This window comes from Helianthus annuus, chromosome 1 (genome assembly GCF_002127325.2).
Source record: "Helianthus annuus cultivar XRQ/B chromosome 1, HanXRQr2.0-SUNRISE, whole genome shotgun sequence".
In the NCBI taxonomy this organism is placed as follows: domain Eukaryota; kingdom Viridiplantae; phylum Streptophyta; class Magnoliopsida; order Asterales; family Asteraceae; genus Helianthus; species Helianthus annuus.
Genome location: NC_035433.2, coordinates 144,171,045 through 144,193,805, shown reverse-complemented (window position 1 = coordinate 144,193,805; position 22,761 = coordinate 144,171,045). Strand labels below are relative to the sequence as shown.

The following is a 22,761-nucleotide window of genomic DNA, read 5'->3' as shown; positions in this document are numbered from 1 at the left end:
TCATTGAACACAGTATAAATCATGTAAGACCCCGTACATCTACCGTGTTGCTGAAGAAGCAACGAGGTATTTAGTTGATAGCGCTATTAGGTTTGGCACCCTCACACCGGGCTGAAAGGACGGGCGTGAACTAATTACCTGGACTTCATGACCAATGCCTGGTTAGAGGCATTGGGGTTGGGCATTCTCATCGTATATATATATAAGACCCCTTACATCTATTCAAGGTTGTTTGATACCTTGACCTCATGACCAATGCCTAAATGGAGGCATTGGGGTTGGGCATTCACATCTAGTCGCCATATACGGTAATCGAGTAATAACAACATCAAAGCAAAATGTTGAACTGTTGTAAACACACATCTGGTAATTAAACGCGTTAACAAAACTTTGAACTCACCAGCGTCGTCTGACACACTTGTCTGCATGCTTGCAGGTCTATAGAGTTATATCTTGGGGAACTTGCTGTCTGAGAGGCTGGAGTGGTCATGGGACGAGATACATGGAATCGCAATACAAGCTTAATGGTTTATATACACATGATTTACGAAACACTTAACAAATGAGTTATGCTTCCGCTGTATACAATGAATGTCATATAACATTTGTAACACTTTATGCTAATGAATGAAAGTTTTTATTTAATTACATGTATAAGTTCAATGTGATTGGTGGCTTGGATCCTGGTACATCACACACCTCGCGGGGGTTCCCGCATGTGGTATTTTGGGGGTGTGACAGTTTGGTATCAGAGCCACTGGTTATAGTGAACTTGGTTTTAAAAACGTTTTTATAAAACCAGACTATAACCGAACAGTTCTGAAAACGGGAATACGACCATGACACTCAGCTCCAGATTGCAAGGTTCGTCTTTCTCACTTGATGCATACATTACATGACTAGTGTACACCTGTTTATGATGTAGCATATGGACACACACTCGTGACTATAGCATAATTACATGAACTGCTTGTTTACATTATGATGTGTTGTTAGTGTGTCGTAGCCCTGGGATTCTTGTAACCTTGATGTTTTTACAGCCCCTGTTTGATATATAAGTTTGAAGGACCATTTGACATGAGTTAGGAGGAGCTGAGATGAGCATGCAAATCACAATATTATTGTGGGTGCACACATAATAATAATGTGGGGTGCATGTGAGTCCCAGTGAGGCTTAATGAGTGGAAAAGGGGTTTCGTTCCGTTTTTCGGTTGATTTGAAACACAACAGTCTATAGGAGTCATAGGAGTGGTTGTCTCCTACTTGAATGTGATCTTTTCACCTCCCTCTGAAACCTTTCGAATCTCGATGCTATTGAGTATTACCTGAACACCCATCTGAATGCCTAGCTAACTGTGTAGAATGTTAGGCGCTTGTACGAACATCCCTTCCCCCTCCCCCCCACTCCTCTTTGTTGTTGGAAATCAATGTACTGACGCCTTAGACCCCCAAGTGTGATCACATCTGCAACACTCTGGAAATATACCGTGCATTACCCAGGTAACTTGCAGGAACGATGGACAAGAGGATGAGCGTAGAGCCTCACCAACCTCAGTATTAGAACGACCTTGATTACTGGCAGCGAACATCAGCAATTTGTCTTCAATCGAATCCTAAGCGACTGATGAGAGTCAACTCTTCCGAATCAATCGGGACATCGGCGATGATAATCGACTGTAGTATGGAATGTGTGACTGTTAGCACAATGAGTAATGCTCTAGGACGTGGCACGGAAATGTGACAGGATAGACCTTGTTGGTGAAAGGTCGCAGGGCTCCGTTTCGAGCAACGACATTAGAGGCAACAATCATGGCAACAACAAGGTACTCGTAATCGTAGCATGGAAACGAAGGTGGCATTGGCAAGGAATGACTGCTGTTAAGTCAGGACGACAACAACCTAGGGAACAATGACAGTTTTGGGAGTTCTAGTAGTAGTAGCAACAACACTGGATGTGGTACTTGTGAAGGGCATTTAGGATTAGCGTGGGCGACGCCAGGATTATAACAACATGGTGGCCTACACGTTCTTAGTAACAAATCGCTTCGTCACTGTTTTGCTCAACCCTGATACTTCTTGAAACCAAACCTGCTGTGGAATCGGCAGATGGCAAGCCAACTGAAACCTCATATGATTGCTGAAATGCAAACTCGACCTTGTGGGACAAGTGTTCGACGTCGACCATCCTTCTACTACCCTTGAAAGTTTTGATGCAGTAGTCCGTATGGATTGGTTATCCAGATATCGCGCAGATATACCTAGTAAGGAGGAAACTTTGTGTGGAGAATCGTTATTTGTTCTAAAGCATTAAAGTAGTGCAAAAGATAGCGCCATATCAGCTGTGAAGGCCAGAAGTGTCTACGGAGGGATTGTTCCACTATGTTAGCAACCGTTACTGATGATAGGGCTGAGGGAAAAGAGGATCGAGGATCCACCTATTGTTTGTGATCCCTCTCGGTTTGTTATCCGCGGAACTTTCGGGCTTACTTCCACAACTGTTAGGCAGAATCTCAGTTTAATCTCACGCCAGAAGCAGCTTGATCACTCGTACTTCATACCGTCTTGCACCAGAAGGGTTGCAAGAACTGTCTAGTCAACTTCAGAAACTACCGGGTCGGAGTTTTAGCGATCTAGCTCCTTGTTCTGGGGAGCCCGAGCTCTATTGTGGAAAATGAAGGACAAGTCCTTTCGTACGCGTACAGACTACCCCAATGTGGCAATCATAGACCATCACCCTCTATTTTGCATCGAAAACCTGCTCGACCCGCTGCAATGATCAAGCTTCTATTAGGAAACCGACATAAGATCAGACTGTCACTTGATGGAAGACCCAGGGGAGGATGATTTCTAACACGGCGTTATAGGCACAGTAAGACCACTACGATTTTCTGTTCTCGTTGTTTAAAGTTACCCAACACACTAGCAGCCTTAGGGATCACACGAGTAGTATGTGCCAACCCCATCTTGCCAGATTCTCCAACCGTGATTATCTATGACGTTTTGAATCACTTCCAGGAGAAAGGAGCACCATGAATGGCACTTGTATTTCATCGTAGAACTTCTAGGGGAGGAGCATCTACGTGTGAAGTCTACCTAAGTGTGACTTCAGGATTCGGGAAGAACACCTTTTGGTCATATAATCAACAAAGTGGGAATACACGTGAATCCCGCTAAGATCCATTTTGGTTAAAACCGATCGACACCAAAGATTCCTTAGGGGATACAGGAATTTATTGGTTTTGCTAGATGTTATCACAGATTCATCGAGGGATTTTTGAAAATTGAGCCGTTGTAACCTCTTTAGCACAGCAGGGTGCTGTGTTCGGGGAAGACAAAACAGGAGGACTTCTTTTCAGCTTTTGAAACCCAACCCTGCAATGCACTGAGCATCACTACTATCTGAGGGTACCGATGATCTGGCGTATACCATGATGGTTCGAATCAGAGCCCCAGTTACACATCGATGCAACATAAGAAGGAGATAGCCCACGTGGTGGACATACAGGAAGGACTGCACGAGTCACGACCTGCGGTGGAAGCCGTAGTCTTTGGATTTAAATGGGAGGCATTACTTGGACGGTACCGAATGCACCACTTAGACCGATCACAAGGGCCTCCCGTGTACCCTTGTTTCAAGAGAGCTGAACATGTGATGGCATCGCTGGATGGAACTTTTGAATGAATACAACCATGAAATCTGGACGGGCACGAGCTTTGCAGCTTGCTATCGACTCTAACATACCTGATCAGACTCGCCTTGCTCAAACTGAAGAACTAAAGGATGAGAGTTCTCAAGATTAACCCATGCGGGGCATGGGGAAGCAACCTTTGGCAGATCGGACGATATTACCTGCTTCCTGGAACGAATATGGATCTCACTATACAACAACATTAGGGGAACCGGTGCAGGCGAAGCACATAGGTCTCGACATCCTATTCAACCGAGTTTTGATAGGATGTATTAAAACCTGAAGACCATGTATGGGTGACTGGGCCTGAAGGCCCACATAGCAACGCATGAGAACAATGTTTGACTTGTGAGAAAGTCAAGGTGGGTTTTAGCAACCCGAAACACATATAGGGAAATGAGAACAGAATACCATGGGTTCTGTCACTAGTTACTTACAACTTAAAACGGAAAACAATACCACCTGGGTGATCGTTGATTTCCTCATGTAACCGGTACATCCTCTTGCAATCAAGGAAACTGGCGAGTCTTCACAGGTTGTGGATATTCCTCTGAGAGAGGCGGCTATTTAGGCACGAGGTGCCAGCTCCAGTATTTATGATTTTGATCTATACCTGATTTATGACAAGCACATAAGACTCTTGGCACACGTCTAGTCATGAGCAATACTTATCACCTTAGAGCAATTGGTCAGAGTAAACAACCCCCCCCCCCCCCCCCGACACTCGAAGACATGCTGCAAGCATGTGTGGGATTGACTTAGTGTAAGTTGGAAGGACGCATACCTATGGTTGAGTTCTACCATAACTGTTACCATTCTTGTATTCAGACAGCTTGTTTCAGGCATTGCATGGATGATAATGCCAGTCTCCTCGTGGACTGCGGTGGATGACAACCTGACCACGGGTCCAGGTCTTGCACTCGAAACTCTTGGAAGGACTATTTAAATTGGAAATTGTGTGGCGACAACGCGTGATCGCCAGGAAACGTGATAATTTAGAAAACACTGGGAGTTCGCTGTAGACGAATGTGTCATATTGGAAGTCTCACCCTAGGAGGGTGCGGTACGCCTTGGGAAGCGTGGTAAGCTTAACTTACGTTGTGTTGGGCCATTCAGAATTCTGGAAACATGTTGGCAAGTGGCGTACAAGCTTGAATTACCTATCCGGTTGAGTAACGTGCATGATATCATTTATGTCTCGAATCTAAGGAAGTGTTCGTCCGATGAAACGCTTGTGATACCCTTGTTAGAGTCGGAGGTTAATAACAGGTTGCAGTTGTTGAGGAATCTACTGAAATCATGGACTAAGTCAAGATTCGTTAACATCACTGAACTTCAATCGTGAGAGGTCGCTGGAACTCAAGATGTGGACCGGAGTTCACGTGGGAACGCGATGAGCGGAGTAAGCTCTAGTATCCTCAGTTGTACAGACGGTTGTATCAACTACTGATATCATTGATAAATTTCGAGACGAAATTTCTTTTCAAGTTGGGGATGATGTGGTATGACGTGATGTCGTGGGTCACGCAAATTTAATCCCTAAACAACTGTAGTTAGCGGTAGTAGGGTATCGAACTCAGGGAGTATGTGGAAAATGTGTTGATTGTATAGCTTTGTATTTAAACTAAAATTAAACTAAATTGCAAAAAATTAAAATTCAAGATTTTGGATTGTTGTTTTGGAAAACTAAATTAAGAACTAAGTCAAATCAAAGTTGGTTGTAAACAATTAGGAGAGAACAATGACCACCCTAGGTTTCAGTTTCTTTAAACAGTTGTGTGCAATTTCACTAGAAAGAGTTACATAGACATAACTCGTGTATATGTGATTGAAGTGATAAAAGGGAACAAAGTACTCGGATTAGATAACGCGAGGTTGTTTCCCGATGACCTATTAACCAATAACCAACCCTAACCCTTCCCGTGATATCTCGGTTGCCAACGGCACCAAGAACGTACGATCAAGACTAGAAATTGCAAAATTGATTAACACACTACAAACAATCAAACATACACCATGACATTCAAGCAATGCAAGATATCATTCTAGAAATGCAGAAATTAAACACACAAAAGTCTTAGAAACTTTCACCTAGGATGATCACCGAAGAGTTTAGCCGGACATGGCTCGGTGAATCATCATCATCATCAATCTAATGTTCATACAAATTAAAAACACAAACCGAATGATTGGAAATGTTCACAAAGCAAGCTTCTACTCCAAATTCGCCCCCAAAGTGCCCAAGAACCGTCAATGATGAGATAATACCAAAAGACACCCAAAAACCGATTCTAATATGGCAGTTACATATTTTTCGTGCAGGCTCCACCGTAAATTACGGCTCCACCGTAATTTACGGTGGACATCAACTTGTTACGGTGCTGAGGGCCTGATTTACGGTGCAGGAAATGGCCAATTCCATGTCTACCGTAAATTACGGTAGAACCGTAATTTACGGTACTCAGGTACTTTGTCTTCTTTGTTATGTCTTTTGTTCTCCTCTCGACCCGTTTTCCACCAAAGCCTCCAAAAACTGCTTTTGATCCATCTTTTAACTCTTAAATCGTACCTGAAACATAAGCATCGTAGTTATCTAATTCAAGATAATTACACGGCTAAATGGAGGATTATTTCATCTTTTAACATGCTTAAGGGTTGTCCAAAGGACCACCCGTCACATCCCCACACTTAACCGTTGCTTGTCCCAAGCAACTCATCAACATTATTCCAAAACAAGTGATCAAATCAAACCAAACAAAGCATGCAATTCCTTTACCAACCCCTTTTTAACACCCAAGCAATACACCCCTCACAAATTCTCTCCTCTCGGCTACAAGTAAAAACTAGCAATGATAAGCTAGACACACACTAGGCAAACGGGTGGATGCACAATCATAAGCTTGTACCTGAATCAATCATTCTCCTAAAATGGGTCAAACATGAATGCAAATCAAAGGGACTTCAAGGTTGTAACGTGGCTAGGTGTATCGGTAGGAAATGGAATATATATGAGTAGCGAAATTTCGACCCGGTCTTTTTATTACAAACATCAAAAACCAACTAACAAATGCACACTACTATATACAAGACAATGAAACCTTCTCTCTCTTTTTTTTTTTTTTCTCATTACTTTTTTTCTCTTTTTTTTATTTTTATTTTTTTTTCTCTTTTTTTTTTGTTTTTTTTTTATTTTTTTATTTTAACAATACGATAATACATTAACCATGACTACTTCAAACTCACAAAACTACTAATTCTAACACTAACGCTATAAGACCGGGTCAAATTTGGGTAAATTTTTAAGTAAGTAGCTAGGGGAAACAAATGATAGGCTTTAGGCACAAAATTGGGCAACTAAATGACCAAACCCCCGCCCCTCTCACTACCATGCTCATATATATAACTTATGAGGTCCAACCCCCCAAATCCCACACTCGCTCACACCAACGACGAGGCTACCTAATGCCCTTATCCTTTCTACATTCATGTCTAACTAAGGATTCAAATCGTATTCAAGCACAAGTTCTAACGCACCCCCACCCATAGCCACTCTCATCAAAGATTATTTATATACACGTGTGGTTACAACTCTCACCAAGAATGAAAAGGGTAATAAGGGTTGCCGGTGCATTAACTTGGGGATAAATTAGGGCGACAAGATTTCACATTGTTTTGCTCGGCTTAAAATTTTTCAAAAATCTTCAAAAAATTCCCCCCATCCCCACACTTGGGATACATTGACCCCAATGTATGGCTTTGGGAGGCTTTGATCACTACCTCAATCAACATCCGCAAAAAGCTTTTCATCTCAAACCCCAAATTTCTTTTTATATTTTTTCATTTTATATTTTTTTATGTTTTTCATTTTAAACACAACACCACCAACCAACACCAACCCAACAATCAATCACATGATCAATCACCACCCATCCTCCCAACCATAATCAACATAAACCAACAAATATATACAAACTATACAAGAGAGAGAATACCACCTGATCAATAATAGCGCGGTCCTGGGGGCCCAAAGATGGACGACATCATATCGTTCCACTCTCCAAACCCGAATGAGCCGCTACTGCTTCCCTCTTGTTGTTGTGGTCCCTCTTGCCGTCTTGGATCAAGCCACTGAGAATGGTGGAGCTGTGGGGTCGGATACGAAACGCTGCCATCATAAGGCGGCAATGAGGCATAATCCACATGTTGTGGATCCTCAACCACCGGCCTTCCAGCATGCCAATCCGCATGCATCCGCCTCGTCTGGTCATCGTGATATCTGTTATTCACTTCCACCTCTTGCGAATATGCGAAAGTACGGTTCCACGATTCTTGTCGGTCAAAACTATGTTTAAGCGCCCGCTCAATACTAGCGCTATTCCGCGTGCCTTGATCAAATAATGACCTCTCTGAACCCGACCAAGTATCAAAAATGGCCGCCGGCGGGCGTTGGCTCTCGATCACCTCCTGCATTGAACCACTATAAGCCCACCCCGGCTCATACGGTTGCTGCGTGTAGTCGTAGAACGTACCACCATGACCACCACCAAAAACCCCAAAACCAACATTTGCACCCCCCTGCGGCTCGTCTGCGCAATCCTCATCCCCACTCGGCACCAACTCTACATCGCTTTCCGGTTCATCCGGTTCTCCCGGTAGCAACTCCCTTGCACCCAATTTCAATGCCCTCCACCGTTGACCCTCTGATTTCAGCTTGTGATAACGTTCAGACTGAGTATATGTCCAAACGTTTCCCAACCTATCCAAAGTAAAAGGCTGGTGCTTTTTCGTTAAACCTCGGTCTTCAGATGTGAGTGCCTTCTGCTGTTTCATTAAACCCGTTATGATGCGACAGTACGGGACAATGTCTCTCCCGTATTTGTTCCGGCATATCCACAAATGGTGCATAATCAGGTAGCGTATTGGAAAGCGTGGGGATCCATGCATCAATGAATACAGAACATGTATCTCTGGGAACCTCACTTGTTCTTTATCCCCTCTTCTTGGGATGACATTAAGCAAACAGATCGTATGCAATAGCTTGGCTTCTATCTTCAGATTTTTTCGGTATAACACGCCACCATACCTACCGGGCAAAAACAAATCCGCCAACATGTCGTTCCATCTCACGTGCTTCTCTGGTTTGAGCAATAAATCATCAAGCGTGGGAATCATGTACTCCTTAGCCGGAAGACTATCATATTTTCCCAGCTTCTTCAACGTATCGAATGACATTTCAACTGGCACCCCATGTACCGTCCCGATCAACTTCATTTGTGATGGCCTATTGAAGTTGTGACATTTAAGTGTTGCCATCCACTCCTGAATCTCAGTCATAAACAGATTGCTCTTATCTTTATCAAAACACTTGAGTGCTCCTTCCCAACCCAAAGCACGAAACTTAGCAAATACCCCGAACTGGCCAAACTGGGGTTCATCAACCTCTTTTTCACAGATGAATGCGGCTGCTTTATTTTTTAATTTGTTCATGCAGTCGTTATAAAGGGTTGGCTGCCAAATTTCGGGTTGGTCATCCAACGACCCTGAATTCCACACCGGTTTATCACTTGGGTCTAATTCCATCTCTTCTTCTTCTTCGCTTTCACTCTCGCTTACCCTACCCATATATTGCCTCTTCTTTGATGGCCGTTCCTTTTCCTTACCCTTGCCTCTTGATGAAGATGAACTTGAACCCGCTTTTTCCTTTGTCTTTGCCATTTCCTACACACATGAGGGAACAACAAAAACAAACACAAAAATTAAACACTCTCTTCAAAAATCATCCCCACACTTGCTTGTTGCCATGATTGTAGATGTTAGTGAACCAAAAGTGTATCAAGAATTTTTCAAAAATTGGGCATGGTGTCTCTACAATGTAGAGCATCCCAAAAGTTCACTACTTTAACAACAATTCCTACATCTACAACCATCAACCATGTTCAATAACCAATTTCATACTCATATCCTAACAACAAGCAAGTGGGCAAGAACACATATCCTAAATCACCTTGTTTTTCACAATGTATCACCATAATATAGCAAAATAAGTGTTCATACCTTGTTTCAAGATGGAAGAGTGCTTGTGAAACCAAAAATCCCAAAAACCCCCAAATTATCTCAAACTAGGGTTTCAAACTTTGCCTCCAAAATCGCGTTTTCTCTGAAATCTCTCCTCACAATCACAAAGCTTGCGAAAAATTAGTCAATTTAGACTAAGATTCCACTTGATTTGGACAGGAATTGAAGTTTTTATGAGAGAAGAAAGATGGAAGAACAATGGAGGTTGTGGGTTTTTGGGAGAAGAAGATGACAATGGGAAAGTGAAAGTTGAATGAGTGGGTAGGGTTTCTTCACGTGATCAGCTTTGTTGTATTAGAGTTTATTATTATTATTTTTTTTATATATGTGCAGACCCCAGCCGACAGATAGGAATTTTTCGCGTACCGTAATTTACGGTCTCACCGTAAATTACGGTGAGACCTGAACCTCTTTTCTTTACCGTAACTCAGGAAGTTTGTACCGTAACCCTCAACAAATTTCAACCTCCACCGTAAATTACGGCAATACCGTAATTTACGGTAAACTCTGGACTTAAATTCTTACCGTAACACAGGAGATTTACACCATAAAGTCCACATTTTTTTTAACACCCACCGTAAATTACGGCTCCACCGTAATTTACGGTGGACACTGGGCATCCACATTTTGACAAAACTTGAGATTATAAGTGACAAATTTTTTAGATTTTTTAAATTTTTCGATTTTTTTTATGTTTTTTAATTTTTTCAAAAACTTGTAAAAATTACCCTACCCCCTCAAAAATCTCGTGTTGTCCTCAACACCATGTAAGAGCAATTCGCGACCCGAACTTCCCCACACTTGTTTCGAACACGGACTTCGAGGAACTATGGCAATTGTGCAAAAATACAAAACAAGACAAAACAAAACTACTATGTACACTACCACCAAACCTGGGCCTCTTATGGTTGTTCCTCCTCGACCGGGCGTAAGATGTAGCCCGCTTTGTCAAGCTCCAAGTTATTGATGTCATTTCCTTCCAAGTACGGCTTCAAGCGGTGACCGTTCACCGTTTGTTGTTTCAGCGTTTGCTCATCTTGGATGTCCACATCACCAAATCACCCAACCCTTCGAATAACATACGGACCCATCCATTTGCTTTTAAGCTTGCCCGCAAACATTTTCAATCGTGAGTTGTACAACCAAACCTTCTGACCCACTTCGAACGTTTTCTTGCGCAATTTCGCATCATGTACCTTCTTTAGCTTATCCTTGTAAGCCGATGCACATTCGTACGCCTCATCTCGAATCTCTTCTATCTCACTTAATTGTAACTTTCTCAACTTACCCGCCTCGTCGTAATCCGCATTGACTGTCTTGATCGCCCAATGCGCCCGATGCGCCAACTCCATTGGCAAATGACAACCCTTACCATACACCATCCGGTAAGGTGTTGTGCCAATCGGAGTCTTGTAGGCCGTACGGTACGCCCACAAAGCATCATCCAACTTGCTCGACCAATCCTTTCTGTCCGTTCTTACAGTTTTCATGAGAATCTCCTTGATTTGCCGATTGGACACTTCGACTTGTCCACTCGTTTGCGGATGGTAAGGTGTGGCGACTCGGTGATTCACACTATACCTCTTCAATAATTTTCCGAAGTTAAAGTTCTTGAAATGTGAACCACCATCGCTTATAATGACCCGCGGGATTCCGAAGCGAGAGAAGATGTTGGATTGAACAAATTTACAAACAACCGAATGGTCGTTTGTTCGTGTTGCAATAGCCTCAATCCACTTCGAGACATAATCCACCGCCACAAGAATGTAAAGGAAGCCATTCGAATTCGGAAACGGACCCATAAAATCTATTCCCCATACATCAAATATCTCTACAACCAAGATCGGCTGTAGTGGCATCTCATCCCTCTTCGATATGCTACCCATCTTTTGGCAATTTACACAATTCCGGGCGAACTCAATTGCATCCTTGAAAATAGTGGGCCAATAAAACCCACAAGATAGTACCCGATAGCCAGTTTTATGCCCACTAAAGTGACCCCCGCAAGCGGACGAATGGGCGTGCGTTAAGATTTCCAACACTTCCGTCTCGGGCACACACCTCCGAATAACTTGATCCGGTCCGATCTTGAAGAGATCCGGCTCATCCCAAATGTATTGCCTCACTTGGACCATGAATTGTTGACGACGCTTTTTGGTCCAATGAGTTGGAATGGCACCCGTGGCTAAATAGTTAACATAGTGAGCGTACCACGGGGCAACGAAAGTGGACACGGCTAACAGTTGCTCGTCGGGGAAACTTTCATTGATTTCACTTACATCATCGGTCCCCTCCACCGGAATTCTAGACAAATGATCCGCAGCTACATTCTCGCTTCCCTTCTTGTCTCGGATCTCTAGATCAAATTCTTGTAACAATAAGACCCACCGAATCAAACGCGGCTTCGCATCCTTTTTCTCCATTAAATACCGAACCGCACTATGATCGGAATAAACCACTACCTTGCTTCCCCAAATATACGAGCGAAACTTATCCAAGGCGTACACCACCGCTAGTAATTCCTTCTCGGTTGTGGTGTAGTTAAGTTGCGCTTCGGATAAAGTTTTGCTTGCATAGTAAATAACCACCGGCTTCTTGTCAATCCGTTGACCCAAAACTGCACCAATAGTGGTATCGCTTGCATCACACATTATCTCGAACGGCTTTGACCAGTCAGGTGGTTGCAAGATAGGCGCCTTGACCAAATGTTCCTTCAAAACAGTAAAAGCTTGCATGCACTCATTAGTAAAGTCAAACGGGACATCTTTTAATAACAAATTGCATAAAGGTTTGGTGATAACACTAAAACCCTTAATGAAACGTCGATAAAAACCCGCGTGTCCCAAGAATGACCGTACACCCTTAACATTTTTAGGAGGTGGCCACGATGATATTACCCGTATCTTTGCCTTATCCACCTCCATCCCTCTTTCCGAAATCACGTGTCCCAACACAATGCCCTCTTGCACCATGAAGTGACTTTCTCCCAACTTAGCACTAAATTTTTCTCAACGCACCTTTTTAAAACCTTTTGCAATTCGTTGAGACAAGCATCAAAAGTAGTGCCAAAAATGGAGAAATCATCCATGAATACTTCGAGCGACTCTCCAACCATGTCCGAGAAAATACTCATCATACATCGTTGAAAAGTTGCCGGAGCATTACACAAACCCAATTGCATTCGCCTAAAGGCAAAGGTGCCATATGGACATGTGAAGGTGGTCTTGTGTTGGTCATCCGGGTGTATGGCAATTTGATTATAACCCGAATACCCATCTAAGAAGCAATAATATTTTTGACCCGACAATTTTTCAATAATTTGGTCAATAAAAGGTAGCGGGAAATGGTCCTTAGAAGTGGCGGCATTCAGTTTTCGGTAGTCAATACACACCCGCCATCCGGTAACCGGTCGGGTGGCAATTTGTTCACCACTTTCATCCTTGACTACTTGAATGCCGGCCTTCTTAGGCACAACTTGGGTGGGACTCACCCAAGCGCTATCCGAAATCGGATAGATGATTCCCGCATCCAACCATTTAATTACCTCCTTTTTTACTACCTCCTTTAGGTTCGGGTTCAACCGCCTTTGAGCTTCTCGTGTCGGTTTGGCATCTTCGGTTGTGATAATTTTATGCATGACGATGGATGGACTAATTCCTTTGAGATCGGCAATCGTCCATCCAATAGCACCCTTGTTTGCTTTTAACACCTCCATCAACTTTTGCTCTTGTGCCAACTCCAAATTAGAGGCAATAATGACCGGTAAAGTGTCATTATCCCCTAAAAATACGTACTTTAAGTGGCTAGGCAAGTCCTTGAGCTCTAACTTTGGTGGTTCTTCCAACGATGGTTTTGTACCCGAATCGATTTCCACCGGTAGACCCTCGAATTGATGGGTCCATGGTGGTCTACCTTCTTTCATCGCCATCACATCTTGTGCTTCCTCTTCAACCCGTAGTGCATAAGCATGTACCTGTTCAGAAAAGTCACACAGGCAAATATCCAAACCATCCTCCTCATACTCATGCGGGTTGCATCCATCTACTATGTCTGCCATAAAACACTCATCAACACCGTTAGCATTAGAATTGTTAGTAAAAACATTCAAACGCATTTTTCGATTTCCAAATGCCATATCAACTGTACCAATTCTACAATCGATAATAGCATGTGCGGTGCTTAAAAATGGCCGACCCAAAATTATGTTTTGTTGTTGTTTAGGGTCCGCCGATGAGTAGTCCAAAACTAAGAAGTCCACCGGGTAATAAAACTCATCAATTTTTACAATAACATTTTGAACCATACCCCGGGGCAACTTATGAGACAAATCGGCCAAAACAACCGTCGTCTCCACCCTTGCTAATGGACCAAAGTCATATTGGTCGTATAATCCCCCCGGTAAAATGCTAACTCCGGCTCCGAGATCTAGCAACGCCTTAGCCATTTGAAAATTACCAACTTGTACATTAATCAATGGTGTGCCCGGATCTTGGAGCTTAGGAGGAAGCTCCCCATTCAACACCGCACTCACTTGCCCGGTCAAATCTACCCGCTTAGGCACTTTTTTCTTGTTTTGCCTCTTTTGTGTACATAATTCTTTTAAGAATTTTGCATAAGCGGGAACTTGTTTTATTGCATCAAGGAGCGGGAGATTTATTTTAACTTGTTTGAACATATCCCACATTTCCTCTTTTTGAGGACCTCTTGACACAATAAAATTTTTCTTTCCCGGGTCAAGTAGGGCCGATGGGAATGGAACTTGACTCGGTTCACCCTCAATTTTTTCATTCTTTTCACTTTCACCCAATCCCGGTTTTTTAATAATTGTTTCTTTTGGTTTAACCGGTGAAAGTTCATCATCACTTTCCATTCCCGTGATGTCCTCAACCACCCCCTCGACCAATTCGGGTGACAAATTGGCCTTAAACTCTTTCCCACTTCTTAAAACACTAACATGGTTAATATTAACATTACCTCGTGACGAACCATGTGAAGGGTTTACCTTTGTGTCGCTTGGAAGTTGACCCTTACCTTTCTTCATTTCCGCCACCTCGGTCGCTAATTGACCCATTTGGGTTGTTAGTGAGTGGATGCTTTTATCACGAACCTCGTCTTTTTGCATTCGTACTTCATCAAGTTGGTTCCGCTTTTGCATCTCCAATTGCATGCTTTTAAGCATCTCCATCACCTCGTTTCCACCCGAAGATCCCCCTTGTTCTTGACCCGTTTGGTATTGTTTTTGATACCCTTGGTTATTTCCGCCCCGGTACCCACCTTGGTTATTATAAGATGGCCGTGAACCAAAATTACCTTGGCTACCTTGAAAATTTGGGTTCGCTTGATTTGACGGGTTCCCATATCTAAAGTTCGGGTGATTCCTCAATCCGGGGTGGTAGGTATTAGAATTCATGTTATTGTAGTTCCTACCACCTCCTCCTTGACTTTGACCTTGAACCGCGTGGACTTCCTCATATTGCCCTTCCAACATTCCTTGGCAATTTTCAGCCGCGTGACCTATCTCATTACACAAAGCACACACATCATAAATTTGGTTAGTAGTTTGAACATTACCGTCATCTATGGCATGCACTTGTGGTCGGTTAGTTGTCGGTCGGGCTCTTCTTGAAGCTTGGGCTTTCCTTTTTGATGTAGTTGCCATACTTTCCAAAAACTCCCAATCTTCATTCTCATAATTCGTTCCAAACGTCCCTCCGGTGATAGACATTAAATCCCGTGCGTCTTCGGCACTCAACCCCTCATGAAAAGCGTTCATCAACTCCCATAACTCGATCCCATGATGAGGGCAGTTTTTAATCATCATGTTAAAACGCTCAAACGCCTCATGAAACATCTCACCGTGTTGTTGTTGAAAGCTTCTCAACCCCTTCCGCGCATCATTGGTCTTTTGGGCGGTGTAGAATTCATCCAAAAAGGTTTGTTGCATCTCCCCCCATGTATATATTGATGCCGAAGGTAATGTGTAAAACCACTTCTTAGCCTTCTCTTCCAAAGAAAATTGGAACAACACTAATTTGATGTCGTCAGCTGAAAACCCTTGACTCCCAAGGGTGTTGCAAATTGAGTCATAAGCCTCTAAATGAAAGTAAGGCTCTTCATTTGCCAACCCCTTATATTTTGGTAAACTTTGTAACGAGTTGGTTCTCACTTCGAACGTGCGCCCTTGATCATTATGAGGAATGACTACCGGTGAAGGGTTTTGTGTGATTACCGGCCGAAAATGTGCTTCTATGCCCCTCACATTTTCTCTAAGATGTCTTCGTGGCACACCATACCTACCTCTCGGAATAATCGGCCCATTCGGTCTTGGTACCTGCCCTTGTGGTGCGATCGGTTGTTGAAACTGTTGTGGTCGCATCGGTGGGCGCTGAGGTGGTCTTTGGAATTGTTGTTGGTGTACATGTTGTGGCCGGACCTGTTGCAATGGAATCGGTTGTGGCATTGGTGGCCCTTGTGGTCTTGGCCGAATGTGTTGTGGTATAAGTTGTTGATGTTGCATTCCACCAACACTTGCCATCCCTTGAGATTGACTCTGAACATAACCAAAATCCCCTTGATCACCATAATCTCCATACCCGTACCCATCATCTTCATACCCCTCAAAGTCTTCAAATCCCTCATCATAACCACCCCCTTGAATTCCTGAAGTTTGCCCAAAGGGAACGGTTGAATATTGAAAACCTGATTGTTGTGGTCTAAAGGATGAGGTAGCATGCACAATAGTAGAACTCGGTGCAATTGAAAAAGTAGATGTTGATTGACCCGTAGTTGGGGGAAAGAAGTGAGATAATGGTGGGATTGTAGTGGATGAATTGTAAGTGATGGACGGTTCAGTTTGGGTGGTAATTGGTTGGGTGACATGGGATGGTGTGAATTCGGCAATGGTATTGGGTAATGTGGTGTTTGGTGATGGTTGAGTGGAAGTAGGTATGAAGGTAGAAGATGGTTGACCCGTTGTAGGTGGAATTTGGGAATCAGCCATGATGTTTCTTGGTGTAATGGGTGAAGTGGGTGAACCAATGATTTTGTTTTCTCTCACTAAAACTCGGTTTTGTCTTAGCGTTCTTTCAATTTCCGGATCAAACGATAGCGGTGATGACCTGTGAGAGCCTCTAGTATGCATACACCTGAAGTACCTGCACACTAAACACAACCAGCGTAAACCCGAAAATAACAAACAAAACTATTAAACTAACACACGTTGCGCACTACTCCCCGGCAACGGCGCCAAAATTTGACGTGATGTCGTGGGTCACGCAAATTTAATCCCTAAACAACTGTATTTAGCGGTAGTAGGGTATCGAACTCAGGGAGTATGTGGAAAATGTGTTGATTGTATAGCTTTGTATTTAAACTAAAATTAAACTAAATTGCAAAAAATTAAAATTCAAGATTTTGGATTGTTGTTTTGGAAAACTAAATTAAGAACTAAGTCAAATCAAAGTTGGTTGTAAACAATTAGGAGAGAACAATGACCACCCTAGGTTTCAGTTTCTTTAAACAGTTGTGTGCAATTTCACTAGAAAGAGTTACATAGACATAACTCGTGTATATGTGATTGAAGTGATAAAAGGGAACAAAGTACTCGGATTAGATAACGCGAGGTTGTTTCCCGATGACCTATTAACCAATAACCAACCCTAACCCTTCCCGTGATATCTCGGTTGCCAACGGCACCAAGAACGTACGATCAAGACTAGAAATTGCAAAATTGATTAACACACTACAAACAATCAAACATACAACATGACATTCAAGCAATGCAAGATATCATTCTAGAAATGCAGAAATTAAACACACAAAAGTCTTAGAAACTTTCACCTAGGATGATCACCGAAGAGTTTAGCCGGACATGGCTCGGTGAATCATCATCATCAACAATCTAATGTTCATACAAATTAAAAACACAAACCGAATGATTGGAAATGTTCACAAAGCAAGCTTCTACTCCAAATTCGCCCCCAAAGTGCCCAAGAACCGTCAATGATGAGATAATACCAAAAGACACCCAAAAACCGATTCTAATATGGCAGTTACATATTTTTCGTGCAGGCTCCACCGTAAATTACGGCTCCACCGTAATTTACGGTGGACATCAACTTGTTACGGTGCTGAGGGCCTGATTTACGGTGCAGGAAATGGCCAATTCCATGTCTACCGTAAATTACGGTAGAACCGTAATTTACGGTACTCAGGTACTTTGTCTTCTTTGTTATGTCTTTTGTTCTCCTCTCGACCCGTTTTCCACCAAGCCTCCAAAAACTGCTTTTGATCCATCTTTTAACTCCTAAATCGTACCTGAAACATAAGCATCGTAGTTATCTAATTCAAGATAATTACACGGCTAAATGGAGGATTATTTCATCTTTTAACATGCTTAAGGGTTGTCCAAAGGACCAACCGTAATTTACGGTACTCAGGTACTTTGTCTTCTTTGTTATGTCTTTTGTTCTCCTCTCGACCCGTTTTCCACCAAAGCCTCCAAAAACTGCTTTTGATCCATCTTTTAACTCCTAAATCGTACCTGAAACATAAGCATCGTAGTTATCTAATTCAAGATAATTACACGGCTAAATGGAGGATTATTTCATCTTTTAACATGCTTAAGGGTTGTCCAAAGGACCACCCGTCATGGTACCCGAGGAAAAATCCACGGTCAACCTGATCTGACACTTCGCCACTCTTGGATTACTTATCAAATTTCGGGACGAAATTTCTTTCAAGTTGGGGATGATGTGACAACCCAAAATTTCAATCCATTAACATAAAATCCGACAACTTTAATTGTTTCATGAAAGTTCATATAATGTTTGTTGAATGTAATGAATATGTTGGCCGACAACATCATTGAAATCGCATGCAATTCTTGGGCCGATCAATTTGAATTGATACATGAACTGTTAAAGGACAACAATTCTCACATGTGGTGATTTTAATTGGACCTCATATTGTTAGTGGGCTTTTCATAAACTATTTATATTAAACTCCTATTGGACCATATTTTAATCCAATCAATATTTAAAAGATTTGACATAATAATTGTGAGTAGAGTTTAGTCACAAACCCTAACACATCCCCTACCTGTCTTCGGTTATCGGCAGTAGCAGACACCCCCCCTCGAAGTATAGATTATTCGGTTAGTATTGTTAATCTCAATCCTTGTTGTTTATGCGACTGTAATTCTTGTTGACTAGGGTTATGTTTATACACATCATATGAAATTCGTAATAAAGATGACTAGATGGTGTAGGTTACTTGTTGATTGTATTGATCATGCGTATGTGTCGTTTAAATGGTAATGATAATGAATCTGATATTGTTTAGCTATTCTTGGATGTTGTGCATAATAATTGATGAATTGTCGAAATCGATTAGTTTGCTTAATGTTATATGATGATTATGATATTTCATGGATATGTGCTAATTAATGATCGAGAAACTGATAGGGGTGTGGGTCCGATCAAGTAACAGTGTAGGTGTACACATGTAAGTTTGGTGTACACATGTAAGTTTTGTAGTATTTGATTTGATACTTGAGAGGAATATCATGATATTCGGACTTTGTGACAGAATGATGGTGTTATATTAATGAGTGTGAATTTGATATTTGTCACTTGACACTTTGGGGTATTGTTGATATTATTTCACTGATCATACCATATAACCTCATGGCACAACAGCCATAACCAAACTGGACTAGATATATAACTATGTAATGGGCCGCGCAACAAAATGATGTGCCATGCTGTGAGTTGGGCCGGTCTAGGTGGGCTATGAGCTGAAACAGAAACCACTTAAGGGTTACAGGCCGGGACAGGATTGGGCCTGGGCCTCGTATGTCGGGTTTAAGGGCCACGAATGGTACATGAAGCCACACATTGTTTGTATGTTTGAAATGAGTTGTTATATGAATAATTGAAACGTGGTATTTGTCGTATAACTTTATATGCGTAGCACCTAATGTGTAAACACACTTTAATGATGGAGTTGTGTGCTTGATTGACTGATATACCATGCCTAGTGATGAGTGTTTATTACTTGTGTAAACCTGAACAATGTATGCCATATAAGTAAACACAAAACTGATTGGTGTTGGAACCTATGCTAGGACGTGTCTGATCAACTGGTCAACAAGTAAATTAATCTTACCGAGCAAAACTAAGGTGAGTTCACTGCACTTTTCTAAGCATGCGTCCCGGTGGTTTGGGACATCTGGTAAACGTTTCTGAAGGGAATACTGGGTAAACTGTTTAATTGGGATGTTGGTCATTGAACACAGTATAAATCATGTAAGACCCCGTACATCTACCGTGTTGCTGAAGAAGCAACGAGGTATTTAGTTGATAGCGCTATTAGGTTTGGCACCCTCACACCGGGCTGAAAGGACGGGCGTGAACTAATTACCTGGACTTCATGACCAATGCCTGGTTAGAGGCATTGGGGTTGGGCATTCTCATCGTATATATATATAAGACCCCTTACATCTATTCAAGGTTGTTTGATACCTTGACCTCATGACCAATGCCTAAATGGAGGCATTGGGGTTGGGCATTCACATCTAGTCGCCATATACGGTAATCGAGTAATAACAACATCAAAGCAAAACGTTGAACTGTTGTAAACACACATCTGGTAATTAAACGCGTTAACAAAACTTTGAACTCACCAGCGTCGTCTGACACACTTGTCTGCATGCTTGCAGGTCTATAGAGTTATATCTTGGGGAACTTGCTGTCTGAGAGGCTGGAGTGGTCATGGGACGAGATACATGGAATCGCAATACAAGCTTAATGGTTTATATACACATGATTTACGAAACACTTAACAAATGAGTTATGCTTCCGCTATATACAATGAATGTCATATAACATTTGTAACACTTTATGCTAATGAATGAAAGTTTTTATTTAATTACATGTATAAGTTCAATGTGATTGGTGGCTTGGATCCTGGTACATCACACACCTCGCGGGGGTTCCCGCATGTGGTATTTTGGGGGTGTGACATTTACTGATTAGCCTGCTAACCTAATTTAAATAACAATGCACACACAAACGGGATTAGTAACTAATTCAGCAGTTACGTCAATTCACGAGATTAAACCCTCACAACTATTATCAAGTGCGATACTTAATAATCCAATGGATTCACAACGAATGACAGAGCATAGTCCGAATTCGAACAACACTCAAACATTCAAGTTGAAATCACAATGAATAACAAAGTACAAGCTCAATTTGAGCAGCACTCGGACAATCGTTGGATAGTTATAATCGATCGGACGTTGAATCGTAATAGCGATCGAGTTATTACCCTGATTGCGGCAGCACCTCGTGATCGTGTGTGTTTAATTGTGGACTGTTTTGAGTATAATTCGACGTACACAGAAGGTAATAACGTCGTTTCAACTCCTATGTGCAAGTCCCAAGGTCGGCTATTTATACTAATTTTTGGGTCTCCCTTACGGACCGTATGCCGGACCCCTTACGGTCCGTAAGCTAGGCAGTCTAATTCATAGGCTGCCTAGACTCGGTTGTAGCTTAGGTGACTCAAAAATCCAGCCAATCAGAACATAGCTACGTTTTAATTTAGATAATTATCAACTAGGGTTTGCCCCCTCGAGTTTTAGGGGCCCTAATCCTGATTCTGATTATTCTGAAAATTTTAGGGTTAGAGCAGAATTACTTGGGTGTCTCAATTAGGGTTTTCTTATTGACTAATTATTGTCCTAACTATTGATTTTAGTGGCAGTTGTTACAGCGGTTGACACCTTAATTTGGTTATGTCGGCCCACGGCTCTAAGGGCGTTGTGAACATTTTGCATAGCGGGGAGTACATAATCCTTATATTTCATACTTTCGTTATTTGGATCGACCTCATTTCCAACCGCGATGTATTTGAAGTTGACGTTAGAGTACTTAAGGATGTTGTCATTAACCCATGTGTTTGCGACATTTTGATCAGTGAGCTTTTCAAGATCTTCGTTAGGAACACCGATCATGAGTTCGATATTGGTTCCACTAAGTGCTTTAAGCGTTTCTGGATTTGGATCATAGATTCGCATCCTGGATATGCCGTTGCTCTGGTAAAGGGCTACCGTTTCTTGTTCTGATGGCAAATCATTACCAAGTTGGCCGTTGCACACGCTTATTTTTGCATCTGTTTTGCACCAAATAAATATATTATTCTTAAAGCATACACGGTGTTCATTTTCGAACCAATAATTTGTCAAGAATCGCATAGCATATTTACTTATTCTATAAATATGATACACATGACGTTGTGGGAATCGTCTTAGTATAGGCCCGACCTAAGCTGCGGTAGCCTAATACAAGAAAGTCGTTCTAAAAAAACTATAGATCATGACATGATTAATGACAAAACGTTCTTTATTCCAACCACTCGATTTCGCAATCATCTTTACATTAGTAAGAACACATTTTTACTAAATATTCCAATTTATTTTTTGCATTCAACATGTGTGTGGTGCTTTTGATATCATAAATAAATTTTCATATACAATTGCAAATTGGTGATGGCTTTATTATTTTTGTTTTCATAAGTCGGAAAACATTGAATCATAGGCATGTGGCTCCAAATATTGACTTTTAATATATAGTCAAGTTTTGTTGCTGAGTTGCAACTTGCAAGAATGATTGAATTATAGCCATGTTCCTCCAAATATTGACTTTTAAGGGTGTACGAGTGGTTAAACATTTGAGAGTGGCAAACTAAAAAATCAACCAATCAGAGTGCGCCACGTCAATCAGTGAAAAATGTTTAAACTTTGATGAAAAGTGTTGGCGATGGTTAGACACTTGGTGAAGTGGTAAACTTTTTAAAAAAAAGGAAAAAGGTGTGATTGGTTGAGATTGGAATGGACCACACCCCACACTACCCTCTCTCTCTCCTTCCTCCCTTCACCGAAGCCCTCTCTCTCTCCTTCCTCCTTTCACCGCAGCGGCATCCCTTCACCGAT

The 22,761-nt window shown here is 42.0% G+C and overlaps 1 protein-coding gene, 1 non-coding gene and 1 pseudogene across 2 annotated transcripts; 1 reads left to right on the top strand and 2 right to left on the bottom strand.

The window, feature by feature from the left end:
* The window catches only part of LOC110883165, a 35,736-nt pseudogene extending 13,713 nt beyond the window's left edge, over positions 1 to 22,023 (bottom strand).
* LOC110883154 lies at positions 7,181 to 10,030 on the bottom strand. The gene is made up of 2 exons (XM_022130986.2): positions 9,744 to 10,030; positions 7,181 to 9,407 (listed from the first exon to the last, which is right to left on the bottom strand). Exon 2 carries the CDS (start codon positions 9,402 to 9,404, stop codon positions 7,689 to 7,691), a length of 1,716 nt encoding a protein of 571 aa, XP_021986678.1. The 5' UTR covers positions 9,405 to 9,407; positions 9,744 to 10,030; the 3' UTR covers positions 7,181 to 7,688.
* On the top strand, positions 15,554 to 15,659 carry LOC118483022. Its single transcript, XR_004869471.1, has one exon. It is a non-coding gene; the product is annotated as a small nucleolar RNA R71 (small nucleolar RNA).
* Positions 22,024 to 22,761: the final 738 nt, after the last annotated feature.